The sequence below is a fragment of the Sprattus sprattus genome, assembly GCF_963457725.1.
Source record: "Sprattus sprattus genome assembly, chromosome: 2".
NCBI lineage: Eukaryota > Metazoa > Chordata > Actinopteri > Clupeiformes > Clupeidae > Sprattus > Sprattus sprattus.
This window is the reverse complement of record NC_137921.1, coordinates 18,757,835-18,776,659: the sequence shown is the minus strand read 5'-3', so window position 1 is coordinate 18,776,659 and position 18,825 is coordinate 18,757,835. Positions and strand designations below refer to the sequence as shown.

At 40.6% G+C, this 18,825-nt stretch overlaps 1 protein-coding gene across 1 annotated transcript in view; it reads right to left on the bottom strand.

The window, feature by feature from the left end:
- The window catches only part of ppp1r14c (protein phosphatase 1, regulatory (inhibitor) subunit 14C), a gene marked incomplete at both ends in the record, with an annotated part of 17,758 nt that extends 16,608 nt beyond the window's left edge, over positions 1-1,150 (bottom strand). The window contains one exon of the mRNA XM_080860844.1: positions 920-1,150. Within this exon, the coding sequence (XP_080716970.1) occupies positions 920-1,150 (231 nt within the window). The remainder of the gene's footprint in view (positions 1-919) is intronic.
- Between the last annotated feature and the right edge of the window lie 17,675 nt (positions 1,151-18,825).

The window sequence follows — 18,825 nt, the reverse complement described above, 5'->3', positions numbered from 1 at the left end:
CAATGACGGGCACATCGCCATAACCCACTGCCCCTGTTTCTCCCATACCGATAACCCCCCTCCCTTACAGTAGACTTCTTCTACCCCATCCCCCAATATTCGTGCATGACTGCTTAAAACGTACAGTGAAGGCGCAAAATACTTTGGGGGCTTAAACGAATCTCTTGAAGCCAGCTGGGACACTCTGCACCGAGACCGTAAATCTCGACAAGACATTTGGTGTACCCCTAACTACAAAGAGATGCCCTAGGTGCAATACCCCCCAAACCTATAAAGATGCAATGAAATGTAAATGATGCTGCGCAGCTGTTCAAATCCGTGAAGTAGATTCTTCAAGCGACATAAATGATCAATTCATTTATCAAATTGGCCATTCAAGATGTAGATTGATAACGTCAAGAGCATTAAAAGCAAACACAATAGTCAACATGATAACGGCCCCATTCATCATTTTTTGGGGGGGGGGTTTCCCCCATGATTCGTTGCAGAAGGATGACCGACAGAGAGCAATATGAGAACAATCGACAATACATCGCCCTTGGAGCAGCATCTGCATTGCTGTCAAAATATGCTCCCAGTACATCGAGACTTCAACATTCACTCCATAAGGCTTTTTGTGGAAAGATGAGCCGTGTTTCTGTTGGGGTCACCTTTTATGAAGACCTACGGCTAACCGGGCATCCCCAGTCTACACGGAACCCACATATGAAACATACGCCGAGTGCAGATGGACTATCCGTTTCACGGAGCGCAAGACACAACACTAACTATTTATTTTAAAAGAAACCAATCTGTTTGCAAAGACCACTGCGTTGACATGTACTAATTATTTTACACCAATAAGGTGTTCTATGAACAGAACAGTTGGGCATGAAGAAAGGTAAAGATTACATTTCAGTGGCAACTACTCTCCACGCACCTCGCAATCGTACAGCTCGCTCAGCTGTTCGATGATCCATTCCTCCAGGATCAATCTCTTCCGCAGTTCCTTCCTGTCGTACTTGACTGTCACTTTCCCCTGCTTCTTATGGACCGGGTCTTCCCGAGCCATGGGTCCGGAGACAGCGCATCCAACGCCGGGCGCTGGCTGGAAGAACACTCGTCCCGCGGAAGGCGGAAGCTCAGTGGTGGTCTCGGCACCGACGGACATTGCGTGCAGTTCTGTTGTATGGGTTGTGCGTTTTTGTGGGGATTGAACCTCTGTTACAGACCGGTAGAGTCGCTGAAATTTCAAACACCTGCTATTTGGGGCTCATAGCACGCTCTTAAAGCGTGGTGGTCTTGGTGGGAGGGGCCTTCACAATGCTTTTTTTGCAACAGACTCTCCAGGCGCGATGTGGATTGGACAGACTCAGATATCCCCTCCCCAACCCGGACACTTTGCACGGCTCCGTCATGCGGCCACAGCTGGTGCAGATAACTTGTCTTGGCACGGTGCACTCGAAGCTGACCCAAGGCCCGTCCTGCGGTTTTGCTCACAGCTGTGCGCTCTTGGACTGACACAGCGTAAGCTGATCTCCATTCAGATTTATTTTCTCAAAGCGCACAAAAAGCTATCCTGGCGCAGCCCACAGAAAGAGACAATATATCCTGATTTGATAGCGCAATGTCCTTCATGAAATGTCAGTCAGCAGAAAATTGTAAAGCTACACTGTTCGACTCTGGAGAACAACACCTGCTTTTTCTAACGACAAATAACAGTCTAGCCTATTAGAGATACTGGTGGAAAGGTAATCTCATAAACCCTCATGCGCAATCACCCACAGGGGGGCAGATTTTGATAATCACGGTCTATTTACCGAGCTGCAAGTCAGCTCTGAAAAAAGGTTATATTAATCTCACCCTGACTAGAGGCAGACCTGGTCTTGCTTTGGTTACCCTCAACAGAACCGGCACACACATACGCACACAAACACACACACACTGGTCCTTGGGGTATACAGAGTTGACCCCTGGGTGAGGAATCACATCCTTTACTGTTAGTGCCCCACTCCACTGTCAGTGTGTGTGTGTGTTTGTGTGTGTGTGTTTGTGTGTGTGTGTGTTTGCGTGTGTGTGTGTGCGTGTGCGTGTGTGTGTGTGTGCGTGTGTGTGTGTGCATCTGTGTGTGTCTGTGTGTACTTGTGAAACTCACCACCCTCTCCTTCTCATAAGACCAGGTAAGCTGATAAAATGTCCATCAGTCACATGATACATTCACGTGTAAAAATGAAAGAACTTAAATCTACATGCTGCGGTGATGGGCAGCCGACAGAGAGACAACAGGACAAGAAGAAAACAGAGGGAGAGAGAGCTCTGTTAAAGTGTGTGTTGGTAACAGTGAGAGGTGATTAAAGCAGACTGCTCTCTGATTGTGACACACACACACACACACACACACACACACACACACACACACACACACACACACACACACACACACACACACTCTCTCTCTCTGTCCCCCTCCTCACTCAGAGATTTCAAGGTCCTTACGTAACACAGTGATAATGCCACTGATGACTGCAGGACTCTCTGATGAAAACATTCTACATGGAGTTTGTGTTATGACTGGTTTCTCCCTCCTTTCCACCACCCCCCTCTCTCTCTTTCTCCCTCGACTTCAATTCAATTCAGTTTGAACTGTTTTTATTACTGCAGCATATAACTGTTTTGCCCGTGTGCAATGAATAATATGTAATAGAGAAAAACTCGGAGCATGTTTCTCTCTGTCTCTCTGTCTGTCTGTCTGCCTGTCTGTCTGTCTGTCTGTCTGTCTGTCTGTCTGTCTGTCTGTCTGTCTGTCTGTCTGTCTGTCTGTCTGTCTGTCTGTCTGTCTGTCTGTCTGTCTGTCTGTGTGTCTGTCTGTCTGTCTGTCTGTCTGTCTGTCTGTCTCTCAGCAGGTGCTCCAGCCAACATGATACAGAGGATTAAAATAACCAAAGAGGTGTTTATCACCAAACCCTCTGTGACACACTCACACACACACACACACACACACACACTTGATAAACACACACATTTAAGCTTGTGCAGGATAGCTGCCAGTCAGCATTTAACAAGCTCTCTGGTAGTTTCAAAATGAACACAAAACTAATTTTGTATTAGACAAACCTTTTATTCCAAAAGACCAGTTCTGGCCAGTGAACTGTATACCAATATACTTCTTTCCTCCATTCCCAAGTCTTCACGTTTCCTGATTTTTTATATATTCAAAAAGAATGTCAAAGATATACAGATTTATTCACAAAACCTACATGTTCGACAGCAAATGTGAGGTAGATGTGAGATCTGAGACTAGCTCCACTCATATCCCTTTGAGAGATGTAGAACCTGATAATGTAATAATTTCCTGATAACGTAATAACCCTGATAATGTAATAAAAAATCCCTCATAAGTCCCTAAAAGATGTAATAAAACCTGATAATGTAATAATATCCCAATAATGTAATAAAGTGCATTTCCCAATAATGTAACAATCGCCATACCAATAATGTAATAAAATGTTACATTAATTGGAAGTTTTTACATTATCAGGTTAGCCTCAATTTTGCAGAACCTGATAATGTAATAAATTCCTGATATTGTAAAAACTTTGGTCAGTGCTGAAATGTTGGGACACCAGTTATTCAGACCAAGTAGTGATGCTGTGTAGACAACCACCCACTATTGTTTTGCTCATATTTTGATCCCAATGGTATAGGCCTTTAGCCTCGCAAGCCAAACCTGTACAGCAAGAAGCTATTGATGATCAATGAGGACTTAGAAACTCAATGTTCTATGTGCCCATTAGCTGCCGGTCTATAACATACCAAAATGTTCTTATTTTTTCTCTATTAGTTGATTACCACTGAATATCCCTTTCACCATTGTAAAAATTGTGCATTCGCAATCATATAAAATATATACTGTATCTGCTAATAGTGAAGCAGCAGGTCTCTGGACAGCTTCACTGTTTGGACCTCTGAAACTGGAGACCTGATGCTACAGCACCAACCAAAGTTATTACAATATCAGGTAATTATTACATTATCAGGTTCTGCAAAATTATTGGGAAATGCACTTTAATACATTATCGGGGTTTTATTACATTATCAGGTTTTATTACATGTTTTAGGGACTTATGAAGGAATTTGTATTACATTATCGGGAGTTATTACATTATCGGGAAATTATTACATTATCAGGTTCTACAAGAGAGTACGTCTAGACTCTAGAGTGAAGCCCAAGAATGTAGGTGAGTAAAGGACTCCCTCTGCTGGACACTCTGGCACAGTGCAGCAGGTGGTGGTCACAGGACTCACTGTAAGAAACGACTGTGAGAAACTACTGTGTCAGTGTTTGGTTGCGTCGGTACAAGTGCAGTTTTTCCCACTTACTAGGACTTTATAACATACCTTTCCCAGTGATAACAGAAAGAAAGTAACATGGCGGTGTAGTTAAATGGTTGACGCGTGTAAAGTGAGTAAAGTGTGTAAAGCATGTAAAGCATGTAAAGTGTGTAGAGTGTTTAAAGGGCATAATGATATGTGGGGAAACAATCACACCTTCAATGTTATAGCATCATTGTAGGTCCAAAGGCATTTAATTAATTCTTTGAAAATGTTCAGTGCATTTGGCAATACAAAGTGAGATGTGTATGGGGAATCTGTAGCCAATAGCTATGTTTCATATTTTATTTCGCATAGTAAAAGAGGAAATAACTTGTGAGTTTGGGATAGGAATATTACCGCTGTCGCTTACTAACACACAAATGAATGTGTCATCAAATTCCATTGACTGTAAATGTAACCAGTGATTGCTGGTGTTGCTTTGATCTGATGTTGGATATGGGGTATTTTTCAAATGTCTCCAGCTTTGATTGACACATAGTTGAATTTTGTAATGCGATAATGTAACCCTGATACATAATCATATAGCCCTCAGTGCTGATTATGTCTTACGACACAGTGACAGGCTCACTCTTCCCACCCTGGCAACAGCTTGACACATAAACAGGAAGTAGAAAAAATCTCCCAGCCCACCTCCTGACCTCCTGACCTCCTGACCTCCTTACCTCGTCCACCTGTCCCACATTCCTGACGCCTGCTTACCTGCTTGTCAATTCAAACATGCTCTTTTTATAAATCTTTTTATAAATCAATTCCCTATTGAAAATTGCCAATGGCCTACTTTTGGCACAGAGACAGAAAAGACACAACCCTTCAGGTGAAGATGAGGGCTGTGATCTCCTCGCTGCTGATGACACTGCTGCTGCTGACACTGCTGCTGATGACACTGCTGCTGATGACACTGCTGCTGCTCAGGGCCGTCGTAAAGGGGGAAAGGTGAGGACGATTCTAAGGGCCCACAGCCCAGGGGGGGCCCACAAAAACCCCAGTAGCCTATTATGTAAGCTTCCCTTTCCATGACTAAATTATTATGTATAGACATATCTTATGTTCATAATAATACATCAGAGTTAAAACAAAGCGAAAAAATCAAGCAAAATTTTTAAAAAATATTATTTTTTCCGAGCAATAGCCCTCTTTTTTTAAATATGGTTTGGTCCATATGCACATTAACACTCGCGCATGTGAAAGAGAAACTGTCATCTTGAGAGTTTAAAATGATATTAAACGAAGGGAAATCTACTGTATGGAGATATTTCTGCATAGACGATGCAGATTCTAATTAGGCTGTTGGATATGTCCAATTTCAGAAGTGTGAAGTTTTAATGAGATATGATTGATGCAACTCTCGATGGTTGGATGATAGTTTCATAACGAACGTCGGCGTGCGCCAATATCTTCAATGGTAAGAGACTTGTCTGTTTTGCTTCCGTTGGTGTATCATAAAACGTGAGTTTTATTAAATCATAGCTTGTGTAATGTGTAGCTATTTCATTCTATTTGTTAACCTTTCCTGCTGTCTGTCTGACCGTAGTTGGGGATTGCACGGGAGTAAAATGCTCCAGGGCCGAAGTAGATTACATGTTTTTAACTGCGGGGTTAATTCCCTTTCCTTTACCCTCCTTCCCCTTACAGACAGCAGGACAAGTTACAAAACGGAATGAAATAGCTACACATTACACACGCTATGCTTTAATTAAACTCACGTTACTCACATACTGGTTAACACTTTTACAGCACATAAATGTTTGTCGCTGCATCCAAACTATGCGTCACCGTTCTCCCTCCCTGTACGTGCTCATCTTAAAGGAGCCGCACCATTTTACTAAACGTTCCTGCAAGGTAAATCATTTAATTTAAATATGCTTATTGTGCACCATTGTGCGTTTAACAGCGCTTTTTTGTGTGAAAGAGCATTTAACTGTTGATGCCCTAGTTTAATAAAGCCAGGCTATTCATAAACAACGTAGGGCCTACGTAAATCTGGCATTAGAAACTACTATGAACAGTTGAGAAATTGATTCCGTCGGGCTTGGTTCGGATTCGAAAAAAACATATTTGAATGGCTGTCGGACTCAGTCCGGGCTCGGTTACTATTCTGCCGGACCGGGCCGGGCTCGGACAGAAAAATTCGGCTATGGTAGCTTATTGACATGAGTCTTAAAGGCACCCAGTGCAACTTTCGAGGCTTAAAAATAAACATTCAATTTCTAGTCTTTTTTACACGTAGTAAGTTTCAATAACTCCATACCATTACATACCGACATTCAAGCAGCAAAGATGAGACGTGGTTGTGTGGTGAGAACTGATAGAAAATCGATAACAACAACAATCGCCGCCATTTTCATATTTTTTGTAACCTACAATAAATAAAGCAGGCTTCCAGTCAATGGAAAAATGGCTTCTCCCCACCGGCGATTGTTGTTGTTTACGATTTTCTATCAGTTCTCACCACACAACAACGTCTCATCTTTGCTCCTTGAATGTCGATATGTAATGGTATGGAGTTATTGAAACTTACTACGTGTAAAAAAGACTAGAAATTGAATGTTTATTTTTCATTGAATGTTTACATAAAGTTGCACTGGGTGCCTTTAAGCAGGGACATAATAATACCCAGGCAGTGACTCTTTGTTGAGTGGTTAATTGAAGAAAAAAAAATGAATGGGGTGCATTGCGTCAGGCACTGCCAAGAACATAGAGGAACAGAAAAATTAAGAAAAAATTATAATACTTATACTGTAGTCTAAGAAAAAAAAGTTGGGTAAAATTGGCGATGACAAGTTGGGGGGGGGGGGCACAACAATATTCTTTCAGGGGGCCCAGAATTCCTAGCAACGGCCCTGCTGCTGCTGCTCCTGTTTTCTGTTGCTGTTCTCCTGTCCTGGAGCTTAGGCACGGAGCACCCCACTCAGGGTTCCAATGGAGAACCGTGGTTCTTTTCAGATCTGAACTCTTTGTTCTAAGTCGTTCAGGAAAAATCTTCAAAAAACTTCAATGCTGTGTGGATCAAAAAAGGTTTATTTTGCCAGTGCAATACCAACAGCATACCAAGTAGGTAAGATGGTGTGGTGTATACTCTGAGGAGGATGAAGAAGAAGAAGATAGTGATGATGATGATGATGATGATAATGACAGTGGTTCAAATTGCTGATGGTGAAAGGTGAAGTTGGGGGAATGTTCTCAAGCGTTTGCAGGTTGTGTGAGAGATCAGTGATAAGGAGCGATGTGTTTGACAGAGTTGGGCACCACAGTTGGGGAGGTGACCATGGAGCTGAATGTGACTCAGAACGAACTAGAGAACAGCAAGACCAAGCTGATGGAGGACACAGGAAGGAGGAAGAAGCGTCAGGTAGGTTTTTACTGTAAATATTCTCTCCAATGAAGAAGGGTGGTGATTTTACACAGTGAAAAGCAAGGGCAGGTGAGGCCAAGTGCTTTATGCCTTCATGGATCTTTCTTTACACACTTTCTTACATACAAACAAAAATACATCATTTATTTGCATGCAATGCATCTAGATTCTATCCTTTTGGAACATGTAATATGCACAAGACAAACCAGTTTTATGTTTTTAAAGCCTCAAGCTTCTGAGGCAGAGATCACAGCTCTTTTAGAGATACTGCAGCAGTGTAATTGAAGTAGCAGCATAAACTACATGGTGGTCTTAATCAAACCCTCTGTTATGGTTCAAGCACAAGAAGCAGAAAGAAACCACTTAGTGCAAGGCAATGCTTTCTGTGTCTCCTATGCATTGCATGCAAGGTCATGCATTCTTTGTCTCCTTAACAAGACAGACAGAATGTGAAAAAGACACTCATCTGTTCAGGTCTTGGGCCCTGTAAGCTGCTTTAGGAAAATCTCAATTGTTAATGCTTCTACATAAATTAATAACATTACATTTAAAATTGAGTTATCCTCATATACATAGTGCCTGATTGTTTAAACAGAATGTGATGAGTCTAAATTATGTCATTAACAGAATGTGATGAGTTTAAATCATGTCATTAACAGAGTGTTATAAGTTTAAATCATGTCGTTTACAGAATGTTATAAGTTTAAATCATGTAATTAACAGTTCAATGGCAATGATAGTCTACAAAGACATTCCATTGCAGCATTTACTGTCAACAAGTGAGGCTGAAGCAGAGAATCTGGAGATGAGGAAAGCAGGTTAATTATCTCTACATCCTAAAAGAAATTTCACAATTCCTCCTCACTCAAACATGTGTTTTACTATCAGATGTATATATAATTTAGATTTGTGTGCTAGGATTTGCCTATGATTACTATCATATCACATATTTTATATTATAAGACAACATGTATGATGCTAATGATGGAAGTCTGGAACATTTTCCTCAGTGATCCCAGCCCAGCAGACAGAGATTACAGCACTGGATGACAGACTGACAAGCGGTGAGACTTAAATGGAGAATCTAAAGATGAACAGCACAGGTAAAAATGTCACGATTGTTTTGGCAGCCTAAAGCCAGTACCCTTGTGTTCCCTTGTGTTCCACATGATGAACTATACACAAACCAAATCATTGACAGTATAATTACAGTGCATGAAATGCCCTGTATTGTTATTCCTAGGCTTCTTCTTCTTCTTCTTCTTCTTCTTCTTCTTATTACAGTGCATGAAATGCCCTGTATTGTTATTCCTAGGCTTCTTCTTCTTCTTCTTATTCTTGTTACCTTTTTCTGCGATTAATTCAGCCCGAACCGCTTAACGTAGAAACTTCATTCAAACTTTGTCGCGTAGGTCTTGTAAACGACACTTATGCTATGTATTTTTCACTTTTCTAAACTTTATACTTTCTAAGATATTAAAGAAAAACGAATATAAATTTCTCCCATTGACTTACATTGGGCCATTATGACATCATAATAGGGTCTTTAAACTGGCTTGCACCTGTGCTTTACTGACACCTGTGCCAAATCAAAGGAACCTCTTCTCTCTCTGTCCCTCTCAATTTAACTGTAACTAGGAACATTAAGACACCATCCATTCTCTATTTTTTTTCTCTCCATCTCTCCATCTTTCTCTCTCAGTCAACTTTCTCTCACACTCAATCTCTCTTCTTCACTCCATTTTTATCTCCTTTTTTCAATATTTTCACTCTCTCTTTATCTCTTCATCCAGAGCCACTCTTGTTCATTCCTCTTTCCTTCTTCCACTCTTCTTTCCTTTCTTATTTTCTTTTTCCATTTTTCTTTCCTTCTTCCACTCTTCTTGCCTTTCTTTTTTCCTTCATCCACTCTTCTTTCCTTCTTCCACTTTTCTTTCCTTTCTTCACTCTTCTTTCCTTCTTACACTCTTCTTTCCTTTATTCTTTCCTTCTTTCACTCTTCTTTCTTTTCTTATTTCCTTCTTCCACTCTTCTTTCCTTCCTTCTCTCTTCTTTCCTTTCTTCTTTCATTATTTCACTCTTCTTTCTTTTCTTCTTTCCTTCTTCCACTCTTCTTTCCTTTCTTCACTCTTCTTTCTTTTCTTCTTTCCTTCTTTCACTCTTCTTTCCTTTCTTCTTTCCTTCTTCCACTCTTCTTTCCTTTCTTCTTTCCTTCTTTCACTCTTCTTCCTTTCTTAACCTTTGCATTTCATGCACTGGTATTTCCTTCAGGAAATGCATTTTCTAGTTCTTGTTACCTTTTTCTGCGATTAATTCAGCCCGAACCACTTAACGTAGAAACTTCATTCAAACTTTGTCGCGTAGGTCTTGTAAACGACACTTATGCTATGTATTTTTCACTTTTCTAAACTTTATACTTTTTAAGATATTAAAGAAAAACGAATATAAATTTCTCCCATTGACTTACATTGGGCCATTATGACATCATAATAGGGTCTTTAAACTGGCTTGCACCTGTGCTTTACTCTGCCGTGCTAAGGCAAAAGACCGTAACTTCAAGTTTGGTCAAAAATGAGTTTTTGACGTATTTGTAAAATATCAGCAGTAATTAAACAAATGTACTGATATTAAATGTACTACTAACATGCCATTATCAAATTAAAGCCAGTGACATCAGTATATTGGTTGATTTCACGATGTATAGGCTACCGACAGTTAGCATACCAAGCTAGGTAGCATTACCATTAGAATTGCATGGCAGATATGCTAAGCTATCGGGCTATTCCCCCACCCAGTGCCTGTGGCTAGTCCGAAAAAGGTGCATCTAAATCGGGTAACTTCGCTTGGCGAGCGGGGGCATGTGGAGGGGGAAAATGGGCCTCATTCTCTATCGTTCTCTCTCTCTCTCTCTCTCTCTCTCTCTCTCACACACACACACACACACACACACACACACACACACACACACACACACACACACCCCAATGGACTGACATAGATGTTTTATGTGTTTCATGTGACAATTCAAGTTCATTGTTTTATGTGCTTAATGTGATAATTCAATGGTGTGTGTGTGTGTGTGTGTGTGTGTGTGTGTGTGTGATAATCATTGTATTGGTAATTGTGATAAATGAAATAGTATTACTACTGATTAATTAATAGGGTCATTATTCCATTGTTATCATACCACTGAGCTTTAACATAGAAGTTACTGCCTTCTGCCTTAGTATGCTTCACTGACACCTGTGCCAAATCCAAAGAACCTCTTCTCTCTCTGTCCCTCTCAATTTAACTGTAACTAGGAACATTAAGACACCATCCATTCTCTATTTTTTTTTCTCTCCATCTCTCCATCTTTCTCTCTGTCAACTTTCTCTCACACTCAATCTCTCTTCTTCACTCCATTTTTATCTCCTTTTTTCAATATTTTCACTCTCTCTTTATCTCTTCATCCAGAGCCACTCTTGTTCACTCTTCTTTCCTTCTTCCACTCTTCTTTCCTTTCTTATTTTCTTCTTCCATTTTTCTTTCCTTCTTCCACTCTTCTTGCCTTTCTTTTTTCCTTCATCCACTCTTCTTTCCTTCTTCCACTTTTCTTTCCTTTCTTCACTCTTCTTTCCTTCTTACACTCTTCTTTCCTTTCTTCTTTCCTTCTTTCACTCTTCTTTCTTTCCTTATTTCCTTCTTCCACTCTTCTTTCCTTCCTTCACTCTTCTTTCCTTTCTTCTTTCATTATTTCACTCTTCTTTCTTTTCTTCTTTCCTTCTTCCACTCTTCTTTCCTTTCTTCACTCTTCTTTCTTTTCTTCTTTCCTTCTTTCACTCTTCTTTCCTTTCTTCTTTCCCTCTTCCACTCTTCTCTCCTTTCTTCACTCTTCTTTCCTTTTGTCTTTCCTTCTTCCACTCTTCTTTCCTTCCTTCACTCTTCTTTCCTTTCTTCTTTCATTATTTCACTCTTCTTTCTTTTCTTCTTTCCTTCTTCCACTCTTCTTTCCTTTCTTCACTCTTCTTTCTTTTCTTCTTTCCTTCTTTCACTCTTCTTTCCTTTCTTCTTTCCCTCTTCCACTCTTCTCTCCTTTCTTCACTCTTCTTTCCTTTTGTCTTTCCTTCTTCCACTTTTCTTTCCTTTCTTCACTCTTCTTTCCTTCTTACACTCTTCTTTCCTTTCTTCTTTCCTTCTTTCACTCTTCTTTCTTTTCTTCTTCCTTTCTTAACCTTTGCATTTCATGCACTGGTATTTCCTTCAGGAAATGCATTTTCTAGTTATCATACTGTTCTTTGTGAACCACTTGATGACAGCTCTTAACGACAGGCGGGCAACCAGTGAGATTGAAATGGAAAATCTGAGGACAGAGAAAACAGGTATGCCATTTTTAAACTGTACTCGTGTGCAGTGATGATTTTTTTCTTTCATTAAATATGTTAGAGAATGAAAATATATCTGGCCACAGCTAATAGACATAAGGGTAAGAGTAAAGTAATAGTCTCAAATAAAACAGTTGGTTAAGAAGCATTGATCTTGTGTTCTATTCTGGCATTACTGTGGTAAGTGTAATGTTGATCAATAAAGACGTTTAGTTCATCAATGTTTGGACTGTGGACACCAGACTGTCGGACAGGAAGGATTAATCTGAAGCTCAACACTACAGGTGACTACAGATAATATATATGATGAAGTGAAATGCTTAGATATACTCTGATAAACACATAATAGCATTAATGACTACCATTTTGTTGATTATATCATGTCAGCCATGGAGGTCAGGCTGCCAGTCAGTGAGACTGATGTGGGGAATCTTAAGACGAACAGCACAGGTGATTCATAGCTAACTGTTTGTTTTAGTGGCCCGGCTCTTTGGCTGAATATTACCCTCATGTCACATTTGATAAACTGACCCATAAACAAAAGATATCATTGATAGTACAGTTATCATAATGGTCTTTGTGAACCGCTTAACGACAGGCTGGTGGCAAAAAGTGAGACTAGGGTAGAGTATCTGAAGTAGAGAATCTGAAGACAGAGCATGCCGGTATATCATTATTTAACTGCTCAAATGTAATAATGATGTTTGTTTTCTTCATTGGAACATGTTTAATATTTGGGAAGCTCAGGTAGAACTTCCATATTACATTTTAGTTTTTGTTGGCAGCATTACCAGAATGTTCCCTTCGTACGACATGAAAGAGAACACAAAACAGAGAGGGTAATGTTTGCAATGATGCAATGAAAAGCCTTCTCTCCTCATGCTCAGAAGACTGAGATCAGATCACAACACTGGAGAAAAGACGACAACTAGTAAGTCTGACCTTGAGTTTCTGGGGACTGAGAATAGAGATATATATGTCGTTTATATGTCGTTAACTTCCTACTCTTCCCCATGTGATACTCAGCATCAGTGTCGCCACTGGAGACCACCTCTATGACAACTACAAACTAAACTTTGGACAAAAGCATCTGCCAAATGTCTTAGACACAAACACAAACACAGAAACGTACAAGAACATTAGCAACTATAGTGGCTTTCTACTCTTCCCTCTATGAACCTCAGCGCCTCTGGCAGATACCGTCTCCAAGACAACTAGCAAAAAAAAGTCACTGATCCCCATTGCCTGCTACAAAGCCTTGAGATAATATTAATCAAAAAGAACCCTGCATACTGCTCATGCCCATGAGAGGAGGTAAGAGAGGAAAGCTAACGGTTTATTCTACCCTTTACATAACTAGCCTTCTTTACAATTCTTTACAAACATCATTTGGAGGCATTATGGAGGAAGTTCATGACTCTGAATGAGGGATATAGAGAGTAATCTGCCACTGTATTGCCAAGGTGAACTAATCTCTACTGGTCTGTCCTGGCTCCTCTTGTGTTAAATAGTCTGATGCAGAGATCTAATGGAAGACTCTTTGACTCACTCAAAGGGCCCGTGGACCAGTAGAAAAACTGAACAACAATAAACTGACCTTCATGGGCTAAATGAGGCACTGATTACAACAATGACTGAAAACGTTTCAAATGGTTCTAAGAAAGACTCAAAGCAACCAGCTGGTTTGTTGTACGTTAAAGAAGTCCTTTTGGTGAAAATGCTGAGAAGACTGACTCATGTACTTTTCATGTTTGAGCCAGACCACAAAGAACTCCACTGACCTCATGGGTAAACTTCCTTTTATAAATGCCATTCATCTTGTTTTTATTTGATCAGTTCATGTGGTCCACATGGTGAAGAGAGCTATTTAAGAGCTTAGCACTCTCACTGTTTAAATTTGAAAAACTGTCCTTAAATGCTCAAGAAAAAAGCAACAGATTCTAGCCCAAAAGAGGGTTTAAAATGCAATTTCCCTTACATGTAAAATGCACCCTGCACCACAGATATGAAGGGGCTTTAGCAGACCATCTGAGGAGAATAATTTAACATGGTAAAGTTTTGTACATTCTACCTGCTGGTTATGAGGACCAGCTTCAAGAGGGTCAGCAGTTGTACAGAAACATAGTTTCACTGTTTGGACAATAGAGGGCGGCAGAGTTACACAACGAGTTGTTTTCTGATGGAACTCCAGATAATGTGGATCTGGATTGACACATCTTTCCTCTTTATCAACGATGTAGTAAGACACAGTGGCCTACACCAATACAAATCTCACTCCATCTATTAAGAGACCCTTCTTTCCTGACCTCCAATCAGTCGATGCAGTTGATAGGCTATTGTGCTTCTAATCCTCTGGGAGCAGTATCAAGGCATGTCATATTTTCTATTTACAAACAGCACTGACAATGGTGAAGAGGTCTAAACGGAAATCTACAAATAAAAATAAAATTATACTTAAGAAAATACAACATACTATGCAGACCACAGAGACCAATACACTTACCAAAAAAAAAGTGGAAAATAATGCAAACATGAAAGCAACATGGAGAAATACAAAAATTCAAAAAGTAAAGTGTATGCAAAAATATACATCAAATAAATACAAGAAATGTGGAGATGAAAGAATCAAATCAACCGCTAAAATTAAGCATAAATAATGTACACAATCTTACATCAAAATACTTCCCCAAAAAAATGTCCCACACTGCCCACAACCCTTCAGCACATAATAGCAACATGCTGTACCACTCAGGTATTCACATTTAATGTTTGTGGAGCACCTCAAAGATTATTCATAGAGGACCTGAAGGGCCTTCATGCCTGCGTCAAACCCTTTGAGAGCTTTTCATGCACTTAGCTAGGAGCAGGATCATGAGAAGCTCCATAAACAGATAAATGGTAATAAGAAAATTACTTCAGCAGGGTCTTGTATTGATTGGAATTAAAGTTGAAGCTAAAATAGCCTCTCTAAAACAGCATTCATGCAGTAAGAACTGTCTTTGATTAGCTTAGTTATATGTACATGGCCAGGCCTGGAGTGGCTAAATTGTTTATGCTGACATTTTAATCTATGGAAGAGAAAGAAACCAAACATAAATAAAATATAAATATAGTATAAATATAAATTTGGTGTGCTATAAAGAGTGCATTCAGATCCCTTTACTTTTTTCACATTTTCTTACGTTGCAACCTTACTCTAAAATGTTTAACTTAATTTTCACATCATCAATCTACACTCAATATTCCATGATGACAATGCAAAAAACAAGATTTTAGATATATTTGCAAATTGATTAAAAAGGAAGAACTGAAATATCGCATTGACATAAGTATTCAGACCCTTTCCTTAGTAAATAGTTGAAGCACCTTTGGTAGCGAACACAGCCTCGAGAACGGGTGAGAATGGCGCTTTGCTCACCTGGACTGGGGGATGTTCTGCCATTGAGAAAGTCAGGTTGGACGGGGACAGTTGGTGGACAGACGTTTTCAGGCCTCTGCAGAGATGTTCGATTGGGTTCAAGTCAACGCTCCTAAACCACTCCTGCGTAGTCTTGTTGGAAGGTGAACCTTGGGCCCAGTCTGATGTCCTGATCTGTCTAGACCAGGTTTTTATTAAGGATGTCTTTGTACTTTGCTCTGTTCAGCTTTCCCTCAACCCTGACCAGTAAAGCCAGACCTTGCCTTACTGTTGGAATGGTATTGGGCAGGTGATGAGCAGTTCCTGGTTTCCACCGCACATGATGCTTAGAACTGAGGCCAAACAGTTCAGTCTTGGTTTCAGACCAGACCTCAAACATGCCAGAAAATGTGAAATTTCAATGTGCAATACTAACACTGCCGTCACTTTATTCTACTGCAAGTCACTTATGCTATCTCAGTCACCTTATTTATGTGTATAAGACAAAAATGTATCAATTTGCAACTTATCTCAGGGGGAGTACTACATACCACTGCACTTTGTTGTACTCCTAATCTTTCTAGTTTATTGTATTGTTCTGCTGTTATATATTGTCCCTCGAGGCACCAACAGGAGCAGGGCTCCAAATTTCGTTGTATGCAAATACAATGACAATAAAGGCATTCAATTCAATTCAATTCAATTCAATTCAATTCAATTCAATTCAATTCAATTCAATTCAATTCAATTCAATTAACTTCAATTCAATAGGTAGCAACTAACTAAACACCAATTTTACTTATCTTACTTTACTGTGCAAGGGTGCTGTGGTACTGGTAATTCTGTACGTTTTTAAAAATCAAGAGACATTTTAATAAAAGGGTAGATAACATATTCTTACAATCATTACTGACTTTGTTATTGCCTATTCAGAAGAGATTCTTTTATTTTATTTCGGATTTATTCAAATCACTGGATTCTCAGTGATTTCAGATTTAGTCTAATTGATTAGAGTACCATTTTCTCGTTATGGTTAAGCCTGATATGATTCTGAATTTGATTCAGACAGCCTGAACCAGAAATCAGTGATTTTTTTACCAGATTCTCACTGATCATCAGTGCTTTCTAATATCTTATTTAGTCTAATTGATTGAATGGATTCCGATTTCATCAGTGAGTCTTCCCCTGCCGTTTGCCTCCCCTGCGCACGAGCACAATGTGTATCGATTTCTCATCTTATGATACGTGACCTTCCAGCCCTCAGCACCAGGCATGCCTCAAAATCACAGAACACTGACAATTCCCTCTATAGATGGGGAAGGGTCATAGAAAGAGAAGGGAAAAAAAAGTTCAGGGTCAGAGAGAGTGAAGGGGAAAAGAGCACTGTGTTTCTTTCCCTACTACGTCGCTTTGGACCAAAGTGTCTGCTAAATTACTAAATGTGGGACTGCGTGTGTGTGTGACATAATTTATTTTATATACCTTCACCATGTATTTTACTATATCTATTTATCAATCTCTCTTTATTTCTCTCTCCCTCTCCTAATTTCTCTTACCCTATGGTCAACCCTTTCTTTTTCTCTCTCTTCCTCTCCTCATTTCTCTAACCCTATGGTCAACCCTTTCTCTCTCTCCCTCTCTGAAGAGGGTTTAGAGATGTCCACTCCAGCTGTTGCCAGCACTTGAGGCAGGCAGGCAGGGGTGCCCATCGGGGTCAGATGTTCCTGCCCTCGTAGATCCTCTAGGCCTTTCATACCTTCCCTCTGGGGGGTATGTCTTTGTACCCCCCCCCCCCAAACACACACACACACACACACACACACACACACACACACACACACACACACACAAACACAAACACAAACACACACTGACACATGTACACACACACATACACACCCCACCTTCCTCGTATGGTATCTGGGTCTGCCACCAAGGACAGGAGTCACCTGCCCACACAATCATCAGCCAGCTGTGATGTCAGCAACAGATGACCCATCAGGAAACCTGTGTGTGTGTGTGTGTGTGTGTGTGTGTGTGTGTGTGTGTGTGTGTGTGTAAATGTGTGTAAATGTGTGTATATGCAAGTATGTGTATACTCTTGTGTCTCTGCATGTATGTGTGTGTGTGTGTGTGTGTGTTTGGGTAGGAGGGGTTAAACAAGAGCAAGCCTTGAGCTTTGACCCTCCACCTCCAGCTTAGCCCCCCAGCCAAACAGTGTGTGTGTGTGTGAGAGAGTGAGTGAGTGCGGAACCACTTTGCCCCTGCGAGTGACTACCTACCTCTACTAATGAAGTGATTCTATAATCTAATCTGATCGTAACACCCAAAGCTGGGGATCCAGAAGACTTTGACCCCCCCAACCCCCCGATCCCACTGCACATGCTCACTCCTGCCTTAGGCTGGGTGGCTTTTGGGTTTTTCCCTCTCTTTCTAATTATACATCTTGGAACGTACGCTTTCTACTCCCAGCAACAAAGCAGTGCATTCATGCAGGGACGAGGTGTGGAGGTAAGCTTAGCTAGCTTTAGCCAGTTAACTAATTGACAGCTTTAGAGCGGTGGTGGGGTGCTTTGCGTAACTGCCTAGGCAGAAGCTCATGGTTTCTGAGTACTGGCAGGAGAGGGGAGAGAGGCAATGCCATGCAGGATGAGGAGGTAATGAGGGATTTTTTTTTCTCCACAAACATTTGCAGTGCAGTTGGGTACACCCACTGAGTGATAAGCGTGACACTGGCGCTTAACAGCTGTCATGTCTGTGTGGCAGAACACAATTTGTTTGGAAAAAGCAATGCGGTTCACTGGAGAGTGAAAGTGGATATCATGTACCTGCCATGTGAAGTCTTACACCACTTTGATCAGTACTACAAACTCACTTGCAATTTAATTTTCATTTTAGAATGGCTCATTAAGAAGATAGAGATCCCCATTGGTTGTTTCTTAACTGACACTGGCTGTGCCCAATGACATATTACAAGTCACCCCTCTTGTTGTCTCAACCATTAAACATCTTTGGCTCAAAGTAGAAAAAAATAGAGTGACAAAATGGATAAGAGCAGTGCGAGTGAGGTGCTAAGAAATTGCAGATAAAACAAGACAGACTCTGCTGCCAAATGACAGGTTCGTTGTGGGACCTTCTGAAGCAGCGTCACCATCTCTGATACTGCTGGGCACGGTGAACAGGTAGAAGAAGCGGGGGTCAAGGGTGAGGACAAGAAGATGAGGTCAAGAAAGCACAAAGGAAGAAGATGATGTATAATGGGTAAGCAGAAACTCAGATAGCCTTGCAGGTGTCAGGAGTGTGTCATGAGTAAGGTGATGGGTGAGCAGGTGTCATGA